The sequence below is a fragment of the Toxotes jaculatrix genome, chromosome 22, assembly GCF_017976425.1.
Source record: "Toxotes jaculatrix isolate fToxJac2 chromosome 22, fToxJac2.pri, whole genome shotgun sequence".
NCBI lineage: Eukaryota > Metazoa > Chordata > Actinopteri > Toxotidae > Toxotes > Toxotes jaculatrix.
This window is the reverse complement of record NC_054415.1, coordinates 13756670-13773036: the sequence shown is the minus strand read 5'-3', so window position 1 is coordinate 13773036 and position 16367 is coordinate 13756670. Positions and strand designations below refer to the sequence as shown.

Genomic DNA, 16367 nt, shown 5'->3' with positions numbered 1-16367 from the left:
TAAGTCTAAGACATCCATACCGTTAAGAGTCACGTCCATTCTACGTCCATTCTGTAGACTCAGTTTAGCATGTGTAGCTATCTGTAAGTTTTAATTCTGTTTTATTATAAGGGATACTGTAATTCATGGGACTTTTGGTTTCTCATAAACTCTAAAATTCAGAAAAAGTCAATCAATAGTCCACCTGCAACCTGACATAGGAAAAACAGACTTTATTTTTCTCTTTGGTTGATAGATTTACAGGCCGTCCTGGTGCATATCTACGCCTCATCAATCGCTGGAAACTGGAAGAAGTGAGTAGCTACTTTGTGTTCCCATAGGACAATAACAACAAAGCATTATGGATCCAAGTATTTCCAAATTGGACATTAAGCTATTACGGTATGCCCAACCACCAGGCATTTAACCCCTATCAGCAGTAAGTGTTGCTGCCAGCAGTACTAATGGGAACATGCAGGGAAATAACACACACTGAAGTGGTCTAAGGGGACAAAGGGCCTGAGCTGGCGCTTTTAGGTGCTGAGCTAATGTGCTCCCACTTGTTCCCCCTGCTGTAGAAATGGAAATGGAAAAATTCTCTGTAATGTGACATGTACAGTAAAAGTGTCGCACCAGTGAGCCTTTTGTAGACATGCAGAACCATGATTGTGCTTGGAGGTTTTAGTGCATTAAATCAGCATATGCAAAGCTGCTGAAAATTTCAGGGATATGTCTGAAAGACATTCTGGCTTACAAAAACAAAATAAAAAAATAAACACTGAATATATATTTTTGTTACAGTATGGGCCTGCACTGTGTCTTTAATGTAAATTAGCTCACTTGCCAAAGTGTCCATCTAAGGTACTTCTGTGCTGAATGCTATAAGGCTTTCTCACAGAAAAAAATGGCTGTACACAACAAAAGTAGAAGAGGCTCTTCAGATGCAAAAAGAATCCATTTATTCCATGTGCACAAAAAGATAAGTTACAAGTGTTAAAAAAATGAAAGGAGATGTAAGGATGTAAGGAAACCTTACTCAGGGTTGTAAAACAGTTCTAGCTGAAACTATAAAAAGATGCAAATGACAAGCAATAGATTATCAGCACATGGATGTTTATTGAGCCCTATAGAAACAGTATGTCCCACATTTATACTATAAACTAATTCTAAGCAGGCTTTGTGTATCTAGTGTGTTCACTAAATGTTTTTCAAAGATTTAAAACCTAACCTAAGATCTTTCTGATGCTAGAAGATGTCTTTCACAGCTATATGTGGCTTTCTCCATTTCCATTTCCTCCCTCAACAGTGTGCATCTACAGCACACTAGAAAATAAAGCTTTTTTTAGTTTGCATATTTTAGCAGTATCCCTGGTTTAGTGACTTTTCCAGTGTTATGAAGAATGTGGGCATTTGCCTGAAATACACACCCATGCTTCGCCCACACAGGAGTTTTCATTCATGCTGCCTGATTAGATCTCCTCTCAAGACTGTGTGTGTGTCTACAGACTGAGCTTGACAATCATCTTTCATGTTAGCTGTGTTACACCTGCTAGGGGAGGAAAACCCTGTTACCATAACCATCTGTGTACACAGATTTGTGACATGATGATTCCCAGCATAGCTCCATTTGGCTACAACCTGAGCAGGGAGCTAATCAGCCAGAGTAATTGAAAACACCTGTGTGTGTGTGTGTGTGTGTGTGTGAGAGAGAGAGAAACAGGCACCCAAATCTGAGAATATGTATTTAAGAAATATAATAAACATTAACAGAAGGTGTTAAAAACTTGTGTGTTGCTAAAATAATTTTGCACATAACACAGCATAACCCAGGTTTGCATGGTTCCAATATACCAATAGACTGACTGGTTTTTCAAAGAGTAATGCTTATAAAACCTGACAGAAGGACGATGAGACTTTCTGCAGTAATGCACAGTGCCTCCATCTTTGCTTACATTTTAAAATGTCATTGTTACCAAAGGTTACAGGTTTATTTGACCCTTAATTTCTTTATCCTTGTCGCTGCAGTGCCACCCCAGTGGCTGTCTCATTGACCTCTGTATGCAGATGGGGATCATCATGGTGCTAAAACAGACTTGGAACAACTTTATGGAGCTCGGCTACCCGTGAGTTCCAAAGTTTTTTCTTGTAGTCTTCATTTGTCAGATATAACGTGATGTAAATATCTGCAGTCACATGTAGTATCAGACTGCTGCGTTCTTGATTGCAGAATAATAATTGAAGAAATTAGAACCATTTGATTCCATATTATATCAGTGGTTTCCATTTTTTGTTGTATGTTTACTCTGTTGTGGTTTTTGTAGGCTGATCCAGAACTGGTGGACTCGGCGGAGGCTGAGGAGAGAGCATGGACAGAACGCCAAGGCCAGCTTCCCACAGTGGGAGAGGGATTACAACCTGCAGCCAATGAATGCCTATGGGCTCTTCGATGAATACTTAAAGATGAGTAGGTTGCACCCGAAGCGTAATCCATGCAATTTTCTTTACATGTTTAGCGCTGATGAAAACATTGCCCATGTTAGTGCCACAGCCTTTAATATCAGGGTAAGACTTTTACCCCAAATACCCTCCACAATTTAATCTGCTAAAAACATTTTTTTTGCACAGTAATACATTTTCTCATTTGGTGAGCCAGCAGCTGGAGCCTCTGTTATGTAACTGCGACACTATTTTTTCATTGTTTACGAGAGTGAATATTGGACTTAAATCCATCAGATGGGCAAAAACTCTCAAAGCGAATAGTAACGTTGCTTCACGTATGCTTAAGGTGTGAAAATGCAAGTGTTTGGCTAACATGTTACCCATGGTGAGGACCTGTAGGATCTGGGATCTAAAGGCTCTTGGTTCGTGTATTGTGTTTCAGTTTTACAGTTCGGCTTCACCACCATCTTTGTGGCAGCTTTCCCTCTGGCTCCTCTCTTAGCGCTGCTCAACAACATCATTGAGATTCGTTTAGACGCCTACAAGTTTGTCACACAGTGGCGGCGGCCTCTGCCATCACAAGCCAAAGACATAGGTAAATGTGGTATGGCACATTTATCTCCGATTTTTTTTTCCTCCAGTCACAAAATATTGTTTTCCTGTTTTATATGGACTTGTCCTAAAACTGAATACATGTGTGTTTGTGGCAGGGATCTGGTATGGCATTCTGGAAGGCATTGGCATCTTGTCTGTCATCACCAACGCCTTTGTCATTGCTGTTACCTCAGACTTCATCCCTCGCCTTGTTTATGCCTACAAGTACGGACCTTGTGCTGGTCAGGGCCGAGCAGGGGAGGGGTGAGTGGTACTCAAGCAGTTTTTTTAGTTTAGTTCATGTTTCTTTCTGTTGAAATAAAAAAATATAATAAAAATAATTTCTCTTGTGATCCTCAGGTGTATGATGGGCTACGTCAACGCCAGCCTCTCAGTATTCCGGGTGTCTGACTTTGAGAGGAGATCGCAGCCGACGACTAATGGCTCAAAGCTTTTTGGAGAAGCGGTGAAGTATTGCAGGTAGCACATTCATGAGTGTGTCTGCACCCAAAGCTTTCAGTCTTCAAAAAGCATAAGATGTTAAAAATATACTGTAAAGCCTTGATTAAGGTTTTCACAAGTACTTGTTGCACACACACAAAAAAAAGAAACAAGAAAACTTGTTCATTTTTAACTGGATTTGGCTGCAAGCATTTGTGCAACCCCAGGATGGATTGCACGACCTATTTGGGTTGTGTTCATCCATCATTTTATTAATGATCCCCATTAACCAACACACAGGTTCTCACTGAGCTCCAAATAAAAGATGAATCACAAAATAAATAGTTCACTATGGTCCAGAGGCCAGGTATAAGATTTTACATGGTGAAGCAGCCTAAATCTAAAAATGTGGGGTTTTTTTCTATCTGTTGTTGAGTCACTAACATGAGTAGATATCATCAGTGCAGTGTGATGAACTTTGACCTAAGCATTGTGACCCACCAGGTATCGTGACTACAGGGAGCCTCCAGATTCTGCTGAGCCTTACTCATACACTCTACAGTTCTGGCACGTCCTGGCAGCTCGACTGGCATTCATTATTGTCTTTGAGGTCAGTGTTGATAAATGACTCCAGACAGAAGGCTGTGTTTGGAATTGGATTCCCTGATATTGTTTTATCGATGGTTTTTAACTCTCTGTCTCCAACCACAAGTGTCCGTCTACATCATCATCAACATGTTGCTCTAATTCACTCTCAGCTAATAAAGACATTGGCAGTTCAGAGGTCTTGTGAGGATGTTTTAACCAAAGGGATTTTACAGCCTTGTCAGTTCTTCTGCACCACTTTAACCAGATTAACTCAAATTGGCTCACTTTAGACATCTGCTTCAAAAGGCTTTAGATTCAGGTTCTTGGATTCTCAGCCTTGAATTTCTGAAATTATTTCATGAATGAGTATTAGAGTTACATCAGGACTTTCTTCAGGGCTCCATTTAGCCTACTTGTTGGCAGGTTTAACTTGAAATTCATGCTTTCTGTCCGTGACAGTTTATTTAGGCACCACTAACCAGATAAATAATGTTGGATAGAAATAACCTACTTTAACCATTTCCTCCCTCAACAGTGTGCATCTACAGCACACTAGAAAATAAAGCTTTTTTTTAGTTTGCATATTTCAGCAGTATCCCTGGTTTAGTGACTTTTCCAGTGTTATGGAGAATGTGGGCATTTGCCTGAAATACACACCCACACTTCGCCCACACAGGAGTTTTCATTCATGCTGCCTGACTAGATCTCCTCTCAAGACTGTGTGTGTGTCTACAGACTGAGCTTGACAATCATCTTTCCTGTTAGCTTTGTTACACCTGCCAGGGGAGGAAAACCCTGTTACTATAACCATTTGTGTACACAGATTTGTGACATGATGATTCCCAGCATAGCTCCATTTGGCTACAACCTGAGCAGGGAGCTAATCAGCCAGAGTAATTGAAAACACCTGTGTGAGTGTGCGTGTGTGTGTGCGTGTGTGTGTGAGAGAGAGAGAGAAACAGGCACCCAAATCTGAGAATATGTATTTAAGAAAAATAATAAACATTAACAGAAGGTGTTAAAAACAGAACTTGAGTGTTGCTAAAATAATTTTGCACACAACACAACATAACCCAGGTTTGCGTGGTTCCAATATACCAATAGACTGAAACGTGTGTGTTTTCCAAAGAGTAATGCTTATAAAACCTGACAGAAGGACGATGAGACTTTCTGCAGTAATGCACAGTGCCTCCATTTTTGCTTACACTTTAAAAACACTTCTCCAACAATATCTGTCATGTCGATTCTGACAGAAAAATCTGTTTCTTCATTATATTCACTAACACATTGCTGCAGCTTGTCTGCATAGTCCATAGTCCAGACTATTAAAAAATAGTTCCTATCTGTTTTGTTTTATAGCAGAATAGACAGAAATGGGCCCATATTCTGTTCATGTATAAAACAAATCAAACATTTATCATAACCTACTCTGTTGTTTTGCAGCACATGGTCTTTGCCATCAAGACCCTGATCGCATACCTGATCCCAGACCTTCCCAAGGACCTGCGGGACCGAATGCGCAGGGAGAAATACCTGATCCAGGAGATGATGTATGAGGCTGAGCTGGAGCGCCTCCAGAAGGAGAAAAATGAGAAGAAGAAGAAAGACAGGGCCCATCACAAGGAATGGCCCTGAACACACCAACTGGTACAGACATATATTCAGAAACTTTATTTTTACAAGAGATTATTCAGCTCTTTTCATGATGTGTGTAGGGTTTTATTTGTCATGTTTGTCATTTATACTGGATAATCCCTGTTCAGGGATTCAGGGATCCCTGTTCAGGGATTATCCAGTCATAGTTTATAGTTTATATATCTCATATATCTTACATATACACAAGTCTTCTGTACGGCTCATCAACTGATGAGGATGCGAACTGGGTATACGTAGCTTTAGCCTCAGGATGTTTGCTCCGTAAGTATCTTTTCAAAAACAGGTCAACTGGAAACAATAAAAGGTCACTGAGTTCTTGATAAAACAACAAAAGATTGTTTTTCAGGCTGCACCAAACGAAAGAAATTGGCAAAAAAAAGAAAATAAGACCCCCAGAATTAGAACAAAATAAAAATAAATACAATAAAACATTTAAATTACAATAAGTTTCTCAGGATTTACCATAAAGTTTCTCTTATTTCCAGGTTGTCCGCTGGTGTTTGGTTTTCACTGCACAGTAAAGGAAAGAGAGGAGTGCTGGATTTCCTGCATGATTCTGGACCCTCATACTTTCCCCATGCCATGTCAGACCAGCACCTCCAAGTGGACAGTTGAGTAACTGCACCCAGCAGGGTCACAGTGATCATGGAGCTCCTGGGTCTGCACCATGTTGGATGTCCTCTTGAACATTTGGCAGCAGGTTTTGCTACCTTGTTTTGTTTTGTTTTGTTTTGTTTTGTTTTGTTTTTTTCTCCAGATAGCTTTCTGCCACTCTGGACTCTCAACAGCGTATGTCTTCAGATCCTGAATGTAGATTTCAAGCAAGACTCAACTTTTACAGATTTCTTGTTTTAGATGAGAGAATATAACTCCTGAGCTTACTGAATGACAAACCCTGTTTACATTTCTCCTTGTTTGAGGAGATCACATTTTTGCTTTATTGTAAATAAAGATATTTAAATGAATGTCAGGCCTTCTGCTCTGCTATAGTGTAGTGCAATAAAAATAAAAGTTACTTAAAAGTCTATTCTATCCAAGCTGTGGCAGAGTCCACAGTTTGCTTACATTGGAAATGCTTTCCATTTGAATTTAGATTGATAACCGCAGTAATAAACATTATTTATTGTAAAGAAAGTTGACTTTGATTCAATTGTTTGTCGTCAAGTGGAGTTGGTATTAAGAAGCACACCTGCTAACGTCAGCCTTTCAACAGATATGCTCTAGCCCAGGTAATCAGTTCTGTCATATGGGTCAGAAAATAACAAACAAAGCTGAAACAAAGAAAGAGGAAAAACACAGCATCAGAAAATGGTAACTCTACTAGTGCGTGATTTTGGAATCATTTCCCAGAAGTTGAAGCTGGTAATAATGATTGAGTTTGGTAATAATTATAAGGAAATAAAGACTATGAATGTCTGGATTCAACTTATAATCTCCATATGCATAAGTGCTTAATTGTTTAATGTTGCTACAACACACACACAAGCGCAGACAAGAAAATTTTTTTAACACCACCAGAGGGGGTCAGAGGGCTTAGATACACTGAAGAAGCTGACAGATTTATTCATTAACTTCTCATTCTTATATCATTCCTAAGTCATACTCAGAATATCACATATTGGAAGGTTTTTATGCCTTTTTTATTTGCTTTTAAATTTCAGTGTAGAAATAAATTGATGCTCATAATCGATTTTTTTGTCTAACACAATGCCACGGTGACTGGCATTGTGTTGGACATCCCTGCAGATGCATTTTAATACTCAAACACATCTGTTTTATCCAACGCCTATCACTGTCTGCTCATTTCCAACATACAAATAATCATAGATTAGAGTGTGGAGGTTTGTCCTTCAGCATGGATTACTCTGGTGTTGTAGCCTCCGCACAAACTCCATTTTGATTATTAAAAGCAGGGGACAGAGGAGACAAACTGTGTTTTGTTTCCTATTAAGGCAACTCTTCTCCTCTCTAAGAGGATTATCCCTGACACACGCCCAGGAGTTACGTAAGGCTGTCAGAGGATAATATCTAACATTTCCTCATATCCCGCATTTTGGCAGCTCGGCACTCTGTGAAATCAGTGTGGCTGAATTGAGGTGTGGAAGAAAAGTGAGTACTCAGTGAAAAGAAAGAAGGGATGTAAGCTCAGTTTTTCCACACCTGAAAACTGACAGTGTTTTTAATGTGGAGCAGACAGACCTCGCACCTTGTTCCTCTTTTGTTTGTTTGGCCTGTTAAAGAGTTGAAATTAAATTATAAAGCAATAAAGTTTTCTTTCCTTGTCACATCCTCTTGACACCATACCTGTGTGGTGAAGCTAAAATGATTCAGATGCCTCATTCTTACATTTGAGCCTCTTTATCTGGCTGCCATATTGCAGCAGACGGACAAATTTTATTTTGACAACCGGTATATGTGATGTGAAGACTAATGCTCTTAATTGCAGTTCCCCTCAGGTCTACAGAGCATTTTAGTTCATTGTTTTGGTTTTACAGCCTCGACTTTAATGTTTTTCTCAATGCTCTTATCAGACTTTTATTTTTGCCACATCAGGAAACAAGAAGAAAAAGAAAAAGAGAAAGAGAAAACCTCTGATGCACCCGCTGCAGACAACGTTTGTCTAGCTGGTGAGCATAGTGTCACATTTAATAGCTTAAGAGTCAGATATTTCCCTTTGGGGTGGGTAAAGAACAAACCAGTGCTACAGGAGAGTGAATATTCAACACGTCTCCTAATAATGGCCAAAAAATGAATGCAGATTTAATGCAGGTTTCTTTGATGAACTGGTTTTAATACCACTCCAGTATCCAGCACCATTCAGCTGTGCCAGCTGTTGGGCTAAGTGTCTTCTATCCTTCCCTTTCTTTCATATTTTTGATCTCTCATACTGGGTTTGTGTTACCTGATCAACTTAAAGAAGCAGCTGGCCAATAAAGAGCCCTTCAGTAGGCTACCTACTGCCAAACACACAGGTGTGCGCCAACTTGGCCACCTGACCTCTCAGTTCTACCAGCATCTGATCCTAACCTATTCCTAACCATCAGCCACCATAGAGGCTTTGGACTTCTTAAATGTTGTTCTGCCAGAGACAACCAAACTCTCCACGTGCTCAGTCCTGGGAATTTCTATTCCCACTAGTGTTAATATTAATTGGTGATCAGCTATTTGGAAAAAAATAATAATTAAATTTGTCCATCAGTGTGTCACATCCCCAGGCTCTGTGTGTCTTTGTTGATCAGCAGTGTGCTGCCACTGAAATCCCTTTTTAAGGACTATTTTATTTTATGTTTTATTGTATGTTTTGATTCTTGCATTTGTGTCTCATCTAATCTGATGCATTCAACTCTGCAGTATAAAGAGTTAAACCATGTTAAAAATAAAAGTATTAGCATCTAAAGCCTCTAATGTGCAAAGTGGTCCACTCAAGCTTAACACACAATTCCCACTCTTGTAACTCACGTTTCCGTGTTCAGGTACAGTACAGAGGCTTTAACAGAACAAACAGAAAGCCAGGCGTCCAACACATGTTTTCTGCCCCTCATAACCAGCCCACCATACAGATGGATCACCCGTGTGCCAGAAGCCCGCCTCCTTTAAATGTCAAGGCTCCAGCTGCCTTGTTCCGTATTTCAGATAACGAGTGCTGCTTGTAAGCTGCCTGGCAGATTGTTTGCACACATAGACATTAGACAGCAAGGCCCTGATGTCACATCCTGGATCATCCCTGCAAACGCAAGGAAAACAAAAAAAAAAAAAAAAAAAAAGGAAAAAAAAAAAACCATGAAAATAAAACACTCCTGCTGTTTCCTGGCTGCAGTTGCCAGGGCAACACAGCTGACAAGTCCATGTCTGTTTTCCTCTGTTTTCCTCTTTCTCCCCATGTTTCTCTTTCTGTCTGTGTCTCATTACAATTTCTCATTTCAAACTATATCCTTGGTGTTTGATTGGTTTTGTGCTGCAAACTCAAATTTGTAATTACCAAAAAGAATAAGTGTAAGTTTTATTTAGTTAGTTGTATTTGGTTCTCACCAGCGGCAGCACCTCCTACAGAAGTATTCTCCAGGGGGCGCACATTTTTGTTTGACAGTGTTGATGCTGTTAATTTAATTGGTGTAATATCTGTGTGTGAGAGCATAAAAAATAATTTGCTTTGTTGTTTAATTTTCAGCTGTCACGCAGACAGTTAACCATTAATGGGTCTGTTTATTAAAATCCAAAGAAGAATAGAACTGCAAACCATAAGCTGCAACCCAAAGTTACTATCATTCAGAAACATGGCAAAGAGCTACAATGTGAAATGCAAAGAAATATGATTTACATCTAATCAATCAAATGATATATTCCTTGTATTTTTGTTTGCATTTCTTTTCTTTTCTTTTTTCTTTTTGTGTTTTTTTTTTTTTTTGGTTTGAGTCTCAGTTTTTCCTTTGTATGTTTCACAGTTTGTCTTTGCACTTCTCAGTTTTTCCAAGTTTGGTCATGGACACATTTGCTCTCTCTTTGGTCTGATAAACTCTTAGTCATGTCCTGAAAGGAACTCTGGAAAGTGAGAACAGAAATATTAGCCAGTAGCACTCCTTAAAAAGGAGTTTTTTTTTTCATTGGCAATTTTCCTCACTGAAAAAAAACCCTTGCTGCTAATGACAGAAAACCTGATGGAAAATATGCCACGGTCTTTACACTATCTCTACATGAAGCCAGTTAAATCTGGAAACACTAGTTAATATTCAACTCTCTTCGGATTAGTTTGCTGTTTCTGTTGTCAGACAACCAAACGAGCGGAAAGAGTGGTTTTATTGTGGCCCATTACGCCACAAACCCCATGATGCAGAGGCCGTGCAGCAGCTTCCTGGCTTCTCTAACCCTCTCTGATGGTCACACAACAGGTGCTGATATTAAACTGTATTTATCTTGATCTTGTCAGATGACATCAGGATCATATCATAGTGCTTTACAGTAAGAATCACCTCAGCACAACAGTGTAGGACCTGTTGCTGTGCGTCGCCACCTCTGGACCCACAGCTAATGCCAGTTAGACCCAGTCCTTTCTCTAACATGGGAGGACCACAACACTGTGGGTGCAGGAGCTGCAGATGACTCAGCAGCCATTGAGTCATGAATGAAAAGCAATGGCGTGTTCACATTGCTTTTCGTCACCAGAATTTAGTTTGCAAATCAAAAAAAAAAGAAAATCTAATTCAATTTGCTGAACTTTGACCTGAGCTGACCTTTGTGGGCGCACTCAGTCGCTGTTGACCACTGCTTGAACTGAAAGCCTGTTTGTGTTTCTGAATTTTCAGATAACAAACTGGCCACAGATCAGAACAGACAAAATGGATCAGGCTAATCAAAAAAACTTTTTGATGTCAGGTAGGTAAGGTGTATCCCCATGAAATGCCTAAACCTCTAAAGTCCAACCAACTCTAAAGTCCTCACTTCAAATAGAAAGTACTTCATCTCATTTAGTGGAGGTCATTTGGCGGTCCTGATTGACACACACACAAAATTCTCTCTCACACACATTCCCAGAGTACAAAAGTGGACAGATAATAAGGCCTAATAACATGTTGAAGATACGGCTAGCAGCTCACATCCTGCTCAGACTGTGACCCTACATCCACGCTGAAATATTTGATCAGACAATTCTAAGGGCGAAGCTGTCATCGCCTGCCTCAGAGACAGAGGAAATTACATTGCAGATAAGACACTCCTTTCACCTTCTTTCCCATGGAATCTGGGTCAGCCTCAGCTGCTGTATCTCTGGCCGGCACATTTCATCCAACTTTCCATTCAGTATTAAGGCTTTTCATCCACTACCTGCCTCACCACAGCGAAGGAGGGAGGGGGCTGGATGCTGCACTTTACACCTGGGCTGTCTTAGAGTAGCGATAATTGTCTGCTGAATGGAAATACATTAGGGGCTCCTGTGGCTTTTTTACATGTAGCACTGCACAAGAAGAACCAGTGTGAGCAGGGTTGGAGCCACAGATCACCAAATTGTAATTCTAATAATTTACATGTTAACATACATTAAATAAATGGCTGTTTATTTATAGCAACTTTAATTAAACAAATACAACAAAGGCTGCCATTAAGTCCAACTACCATTCATATTGACACATACATTTGTCTTCTCTTGCTCAAAAAGTCTGTCCCACAGTGCCTGCACCTTACACCATGCATCACACATAAGGCTCTGAAAAACAAACTCCCAGGGTGTGATTAGCATAAACCAATAAGCCTATTTAAAGCAAGCATTCGAGATGAATGTGCATATGCAAAAGGAAGTGCATGCATTACAAAACACTGTGTGGTTGGGAAGGAAAGTGTCAAGGGTATGAAGATCTCCACATTAAGATGAGAGATGATAAAACTTTATTGATCCCCAGAGAGGAAATTCACATTACAGCAGAACAACAAACAGTCTGAAGAGGCAATAAACAGATGAAGAGCTATTTGAGATCATCAATCCCACAACCAAAGGAAAAAAGAAAGGTAAATGAATGACGTTCAAAAGCAACATATGTTAGCTCATCTAACTAGAGACTGTTAACCGCACTACCCACTTTTGGCAGCTAGAATGGCTGAAAATCTTGCAATGTGAAAGGAAAGTGATAGAATATTCCTGGATCTGCCCCTTTAGCTGGAGCCGCAATCCATATTTAATGGGTTCTTCCCAGAACCTGCTTGAGAATCAACACATTTTCTTCAGTATCAGCATCATCTGTCTGTGTATCCATGGCTTCACTGCAAACAGGAATTGCTGATGTCAAATTCAGGATACTTTTAACGATGGCAACTTGCCAAAGTGTAAACAAAAACAGGCTCAAAAGAAATCACCTGACATTATAACAGCACACTCGATGAGCTGTTATGGGGCCCTGATCCCCTCATGGCTTTAATTTTAGTAAAAAAAAAAACAAAAAAACTTACATCACAACATATTTGGGTAAAGGTCAAACACATTACTTAAAACTTTAAATGTCAGCTGCTTTAAATGTGATACCGGTTAAAAACGTAACTAAAAGCAAACATAGATAATAAAACCACAGGATGTGAAACTTTTTCAGCGTCTTGCTCAAGGATGAGAAACGTTAGTAATCAAACATCTCTACAGTTTAAATGGAAATGAAAGTTGTTTAAAAGTTAAGTGGCAGGAATGAAATTGCCAAATGACTGACTTAAAAACCTTCAAAACATAAAAACTGCTTTTAAAAAAACTTTAAAAAAAAAAAACAGTTTGAGAGCCAACAGCCTTGGATCAGGACAGTGTGGAGCAGCCATGTTATATCTTCACACACTGGCTTGTTGTAAAGATGCTGGAATACATTCCTGGCATTTCCTTTCACTGCTGAAATTTTAAACAACTGGACACTTTTGATGTCTCTGCTTGGCCTTGATAGTGATTTGGCAAAAAAAATCTGACACCATCTCTCACTTGACTAACACTGCCATGCAATCGACTGCAATAATCTGCCTCCTTCATAGATGGAGCAAAGAATGGGAGAAGGGAGGTGACTGCTGTGGTTAGAACCAGGAAGCCTGAGGTAAAATGAACCTAAATTAATTGTGTCCTTGAGCTGTGTGAGATCCTCAAGTCAACAATGAAATGTCAGCTTTAAAAATCAATTGCTTCTCTCTCGGTGAGAGATGAAAGAAAAAGCCACTTTGAAATGTTGTCATTTTTAGCATTGAGTCTTTTTATCGTGCCAGCGTTGGTGCCTTTTTCGACCCACTTAAGCTGAGCAGATGTTTGCTCCTTCATGTTCATTTTTTTTTTTTTTTTTTACTAGAAATTTCCCAGGCAATTTCACAGGTGGTGTGATGTGTTTATCCTGCGAATCCCGCTGAATTATCTAACACTGCTTGCATCAACCAGCATCAAGATGGCACCGAATACGAGCTGTAAAAATGTTTTATTTGCTGTTGCTCATTTTAATGAAGTGCACTGTGAGCTCACAGCCATCCCACCAAGCTCCAACCCCCCTCTATTTAACAGCTTTTCAAAAGCTTGTCTTACAAAGTGACGATCTTGGGTTAGTCTGGCTCTAATCTACAGTCACAACAGTAGAATTCCTCCCTATCTTATTGTGGGCTGAACACTCATCCCCTCAGTAAACAGCTCACATCACTCTCTGAGCACTGAATCACATTCCCTCCTCTGTCTGCCTCCTCCACTCGCTCTGATATGCTTCTTAAACTAAAGCATATTAGTTGATGAAACATCCATTCTGCAGCACCTCTAACTCTCTCTCCTGAGCTCTTACTGGTTTGGTCTCAAGCGCTTTCATCATTCTAAGCTTACGCTGAACTCATGTTCAAGTGCTTTGATTACGACCTTTGCACCACTTAAAAACCATCAGTTACAGTTTTGGTGGAAGCTGACCCTCACTGGTTGCATATTCTGCTGTAATACTGTCATAATACTGTCTTAGTACAGTGTTGAGGCTGCTCTGCAGTTTAAGAGTGTTTAATCCTTAGCTGCATGGGATATTGGAACCTATACTCCTTCTTGAGTAGAAGGTCATTTTCAGCTTTTTGAAAGAAAACAGTACAAAACATTTGCGTTTTAGATGAACTACGTGTTCCTGGTGTCACGACTGAGCAGAAGACTGAACCCAAAAGCACAACTCCGGGAAACAGGATCCCAAACAAAGTTTATTTAACAAAGTAACAAATAATAATCACCCAACCGGGGAAAAAAGCAAGGAAACAAAAAGACAAAAGGAGAACCAAAAATCACTCGTAACGAGTGACACAACAGGTAAGGGGAAACAGGTGGAAACAATTAGGGCGGGGAAGACAATCACAAAGGCGGGAAACCAGACAAAGGCAGGAAGTAAAATGAGACAAGAAACACAAGGACAATGATTTCAACATAAAACAGGAAACCACGAGACAGCATGGACACGAGACAAAAACATAACTTGACACAATTTCACAAACTATGACACCTTGAGTAGTGCACACTAGTGTGTTTCGTTTTACACAGCTGTTTACTTTGTGATCACTTTTTCTCAAGCCAGGAAAAGCTTTGATAACTGAGCGATAGTCTGGGTTGTCTTCACATGAGATTCTGAATCTAACCCCATCACTGTGTATTCAGCTGTGTAGCTGTGGATCTGCAGCAGCCATGTCAATACTACATGTAAAGAAATATAAATTTAATATGTGAAGTGAAGCAGCACCTTAGTTACTGCAGAACATTCATGTTAGTTTTAAAGTGCAAATATGACTGAAATAGCAGGTGATCCTTAACAGTCTCAAATTCGTGGATAGCATTTTTAAAATAAAGATATACTGTAGGTAATTATTTATGTATCAAATGTAAAATTATCTTGCTGTGTAAAATAATGTAGTTGAGTCACTGATAGCACTGACGAGTGAGGTGTGGTTCACAGTTGACGTTATACCTGACAGGAACGACTGATCAGGATGAAAGGTTCCTCATAAATATCCATTGGAAATGTAGCTGATACAAAAACACTAAAAAACGCTGCGATATTTTTGTCACCAAAAAGAAACAAAGAAAGACAAAGAAACAGACTGGCCAGGATATTTTTGACCCACCACACATCTGAGGGTTAAAGGAAAGTACATCTTGAAAACATGACAGAAGCCTGCAGGATGTAATACACTCTCATTTTGTAAAATTGGAACACGCTCCCCATCTTACTGAGGCGGCCAGTGCATCGGCAAGCAGGGGCTTTTCACAGTTATTACAGAATATCATACATGGTGTATTAGATATTATGTTTTCATTCTGCAGGTAATTGAATTTCTGCCTGTTATCCTTTTTTTTCCCTCTGCACAAGCTCTGCAGAACAAGATGCTCATTTAAAAACTGTAGGTATACCACACCGTTTTATCTCGTGTAAACCTGCTTGTTTTTCAGTTGTTTATGTGTTAAATTTTTTATGGCGTCAATTATATTCCTTCACTTCAAATGGTTTTATTTGTTATAAAAAATTAAACAAAAGCAAATGCAAGTAATGCATTTTTTATGGATGTTTCTTCATGCATGTCACCAGCATCCCTCTCTGGAAACTGTTACAGTCCACAGCACGTATAAGGTGTGGCACAAATACTACAAGCGTTATAGGATTAAAACCCCAGTGGGGATACACATGCTCCAAATGTCTGCACTCACAGTGCTGTGAACAGAGCAGGTCTCCATCAAATGGCATTAAATTTAGATGCGTGTTGTAAGAGTGGTTTGACAAGATTTTACATCATTTTTAAAGATCGTGCTAACGTTTGAGTTTTTGGTTCCACAAAGGCAGCTAATACAAGGAAAAGAGTTCCATCAGGATGTAAAATGAATGCAGACTGAAGGATGAAATTAACAGCGGAGAGTGATTGAAGGTATTAGTTATTGTAAGTAATGTTTCCCTATGAAACACAAAGTCTGCAGGGAGCACGAGCACCAGTATTTTAGGAGTATTGTACTCTTTTTTTTCACCTTGCGCTGCTTTGGTACGAACTGTCAGCTCATTGTGGATCGACTGTACAGTTAAGGGGCCATCATTAATAAAATCATGTTAATTAAACTGTGGGAACAGTTTGCTAAATGGTCCCATTGTCTTGAATGTGTTCACATTAATGTTTCTATTTAAGCTACAACCCACACATCCATTATACTCCTCCAGCATTTGAATTATGGATAGTCA

At 39.6% G+C, this 16367-nt stretch overlaps 1 protein-coding gene across 1 annotated transcript in view; it reads left to right on the top strand.

Moving 5' to 3' along the window:
* Positions 1-6754, top strand: part of LOC121176521 (anoctamin-4-like) — a 33238-nt gene extending 26484 nt beyond the window's left edge. The window contains exons 21-29 of the mRNA XM_041030597.1: positions 236-293; positions 2005-2102; positions 2301-2443; positions 2861-3013; positions 3129-3276; positions 3373-3492; positions 3958-4063; positions 5485-5688; positions 6183-6754. Coding sequence (XP_040886531.1) covers positions 236-293; positions 2005-2102; positions 2301-2443; positions 2861-3013; positions 3129-3276; positions 3373-3492; positions 3958-4063; positions 5485-5676 — 1018 coding nt within the window. The 3' untranslated portion in view covers positions 5677-5688; positions 6183-6754. The remainder of the gene's footprint in view (positions 1-235; positions 294-2004; positions 2103-2300; positions 2444-2860; positions 3014-3128; positions 3277-3372; positions 3493-3957; positions 4064-5484; positions 5689-6182) is intronic.
* The last annotated feature ends 9613 nt before the right edge of the window (positions 6755-16367 follow it).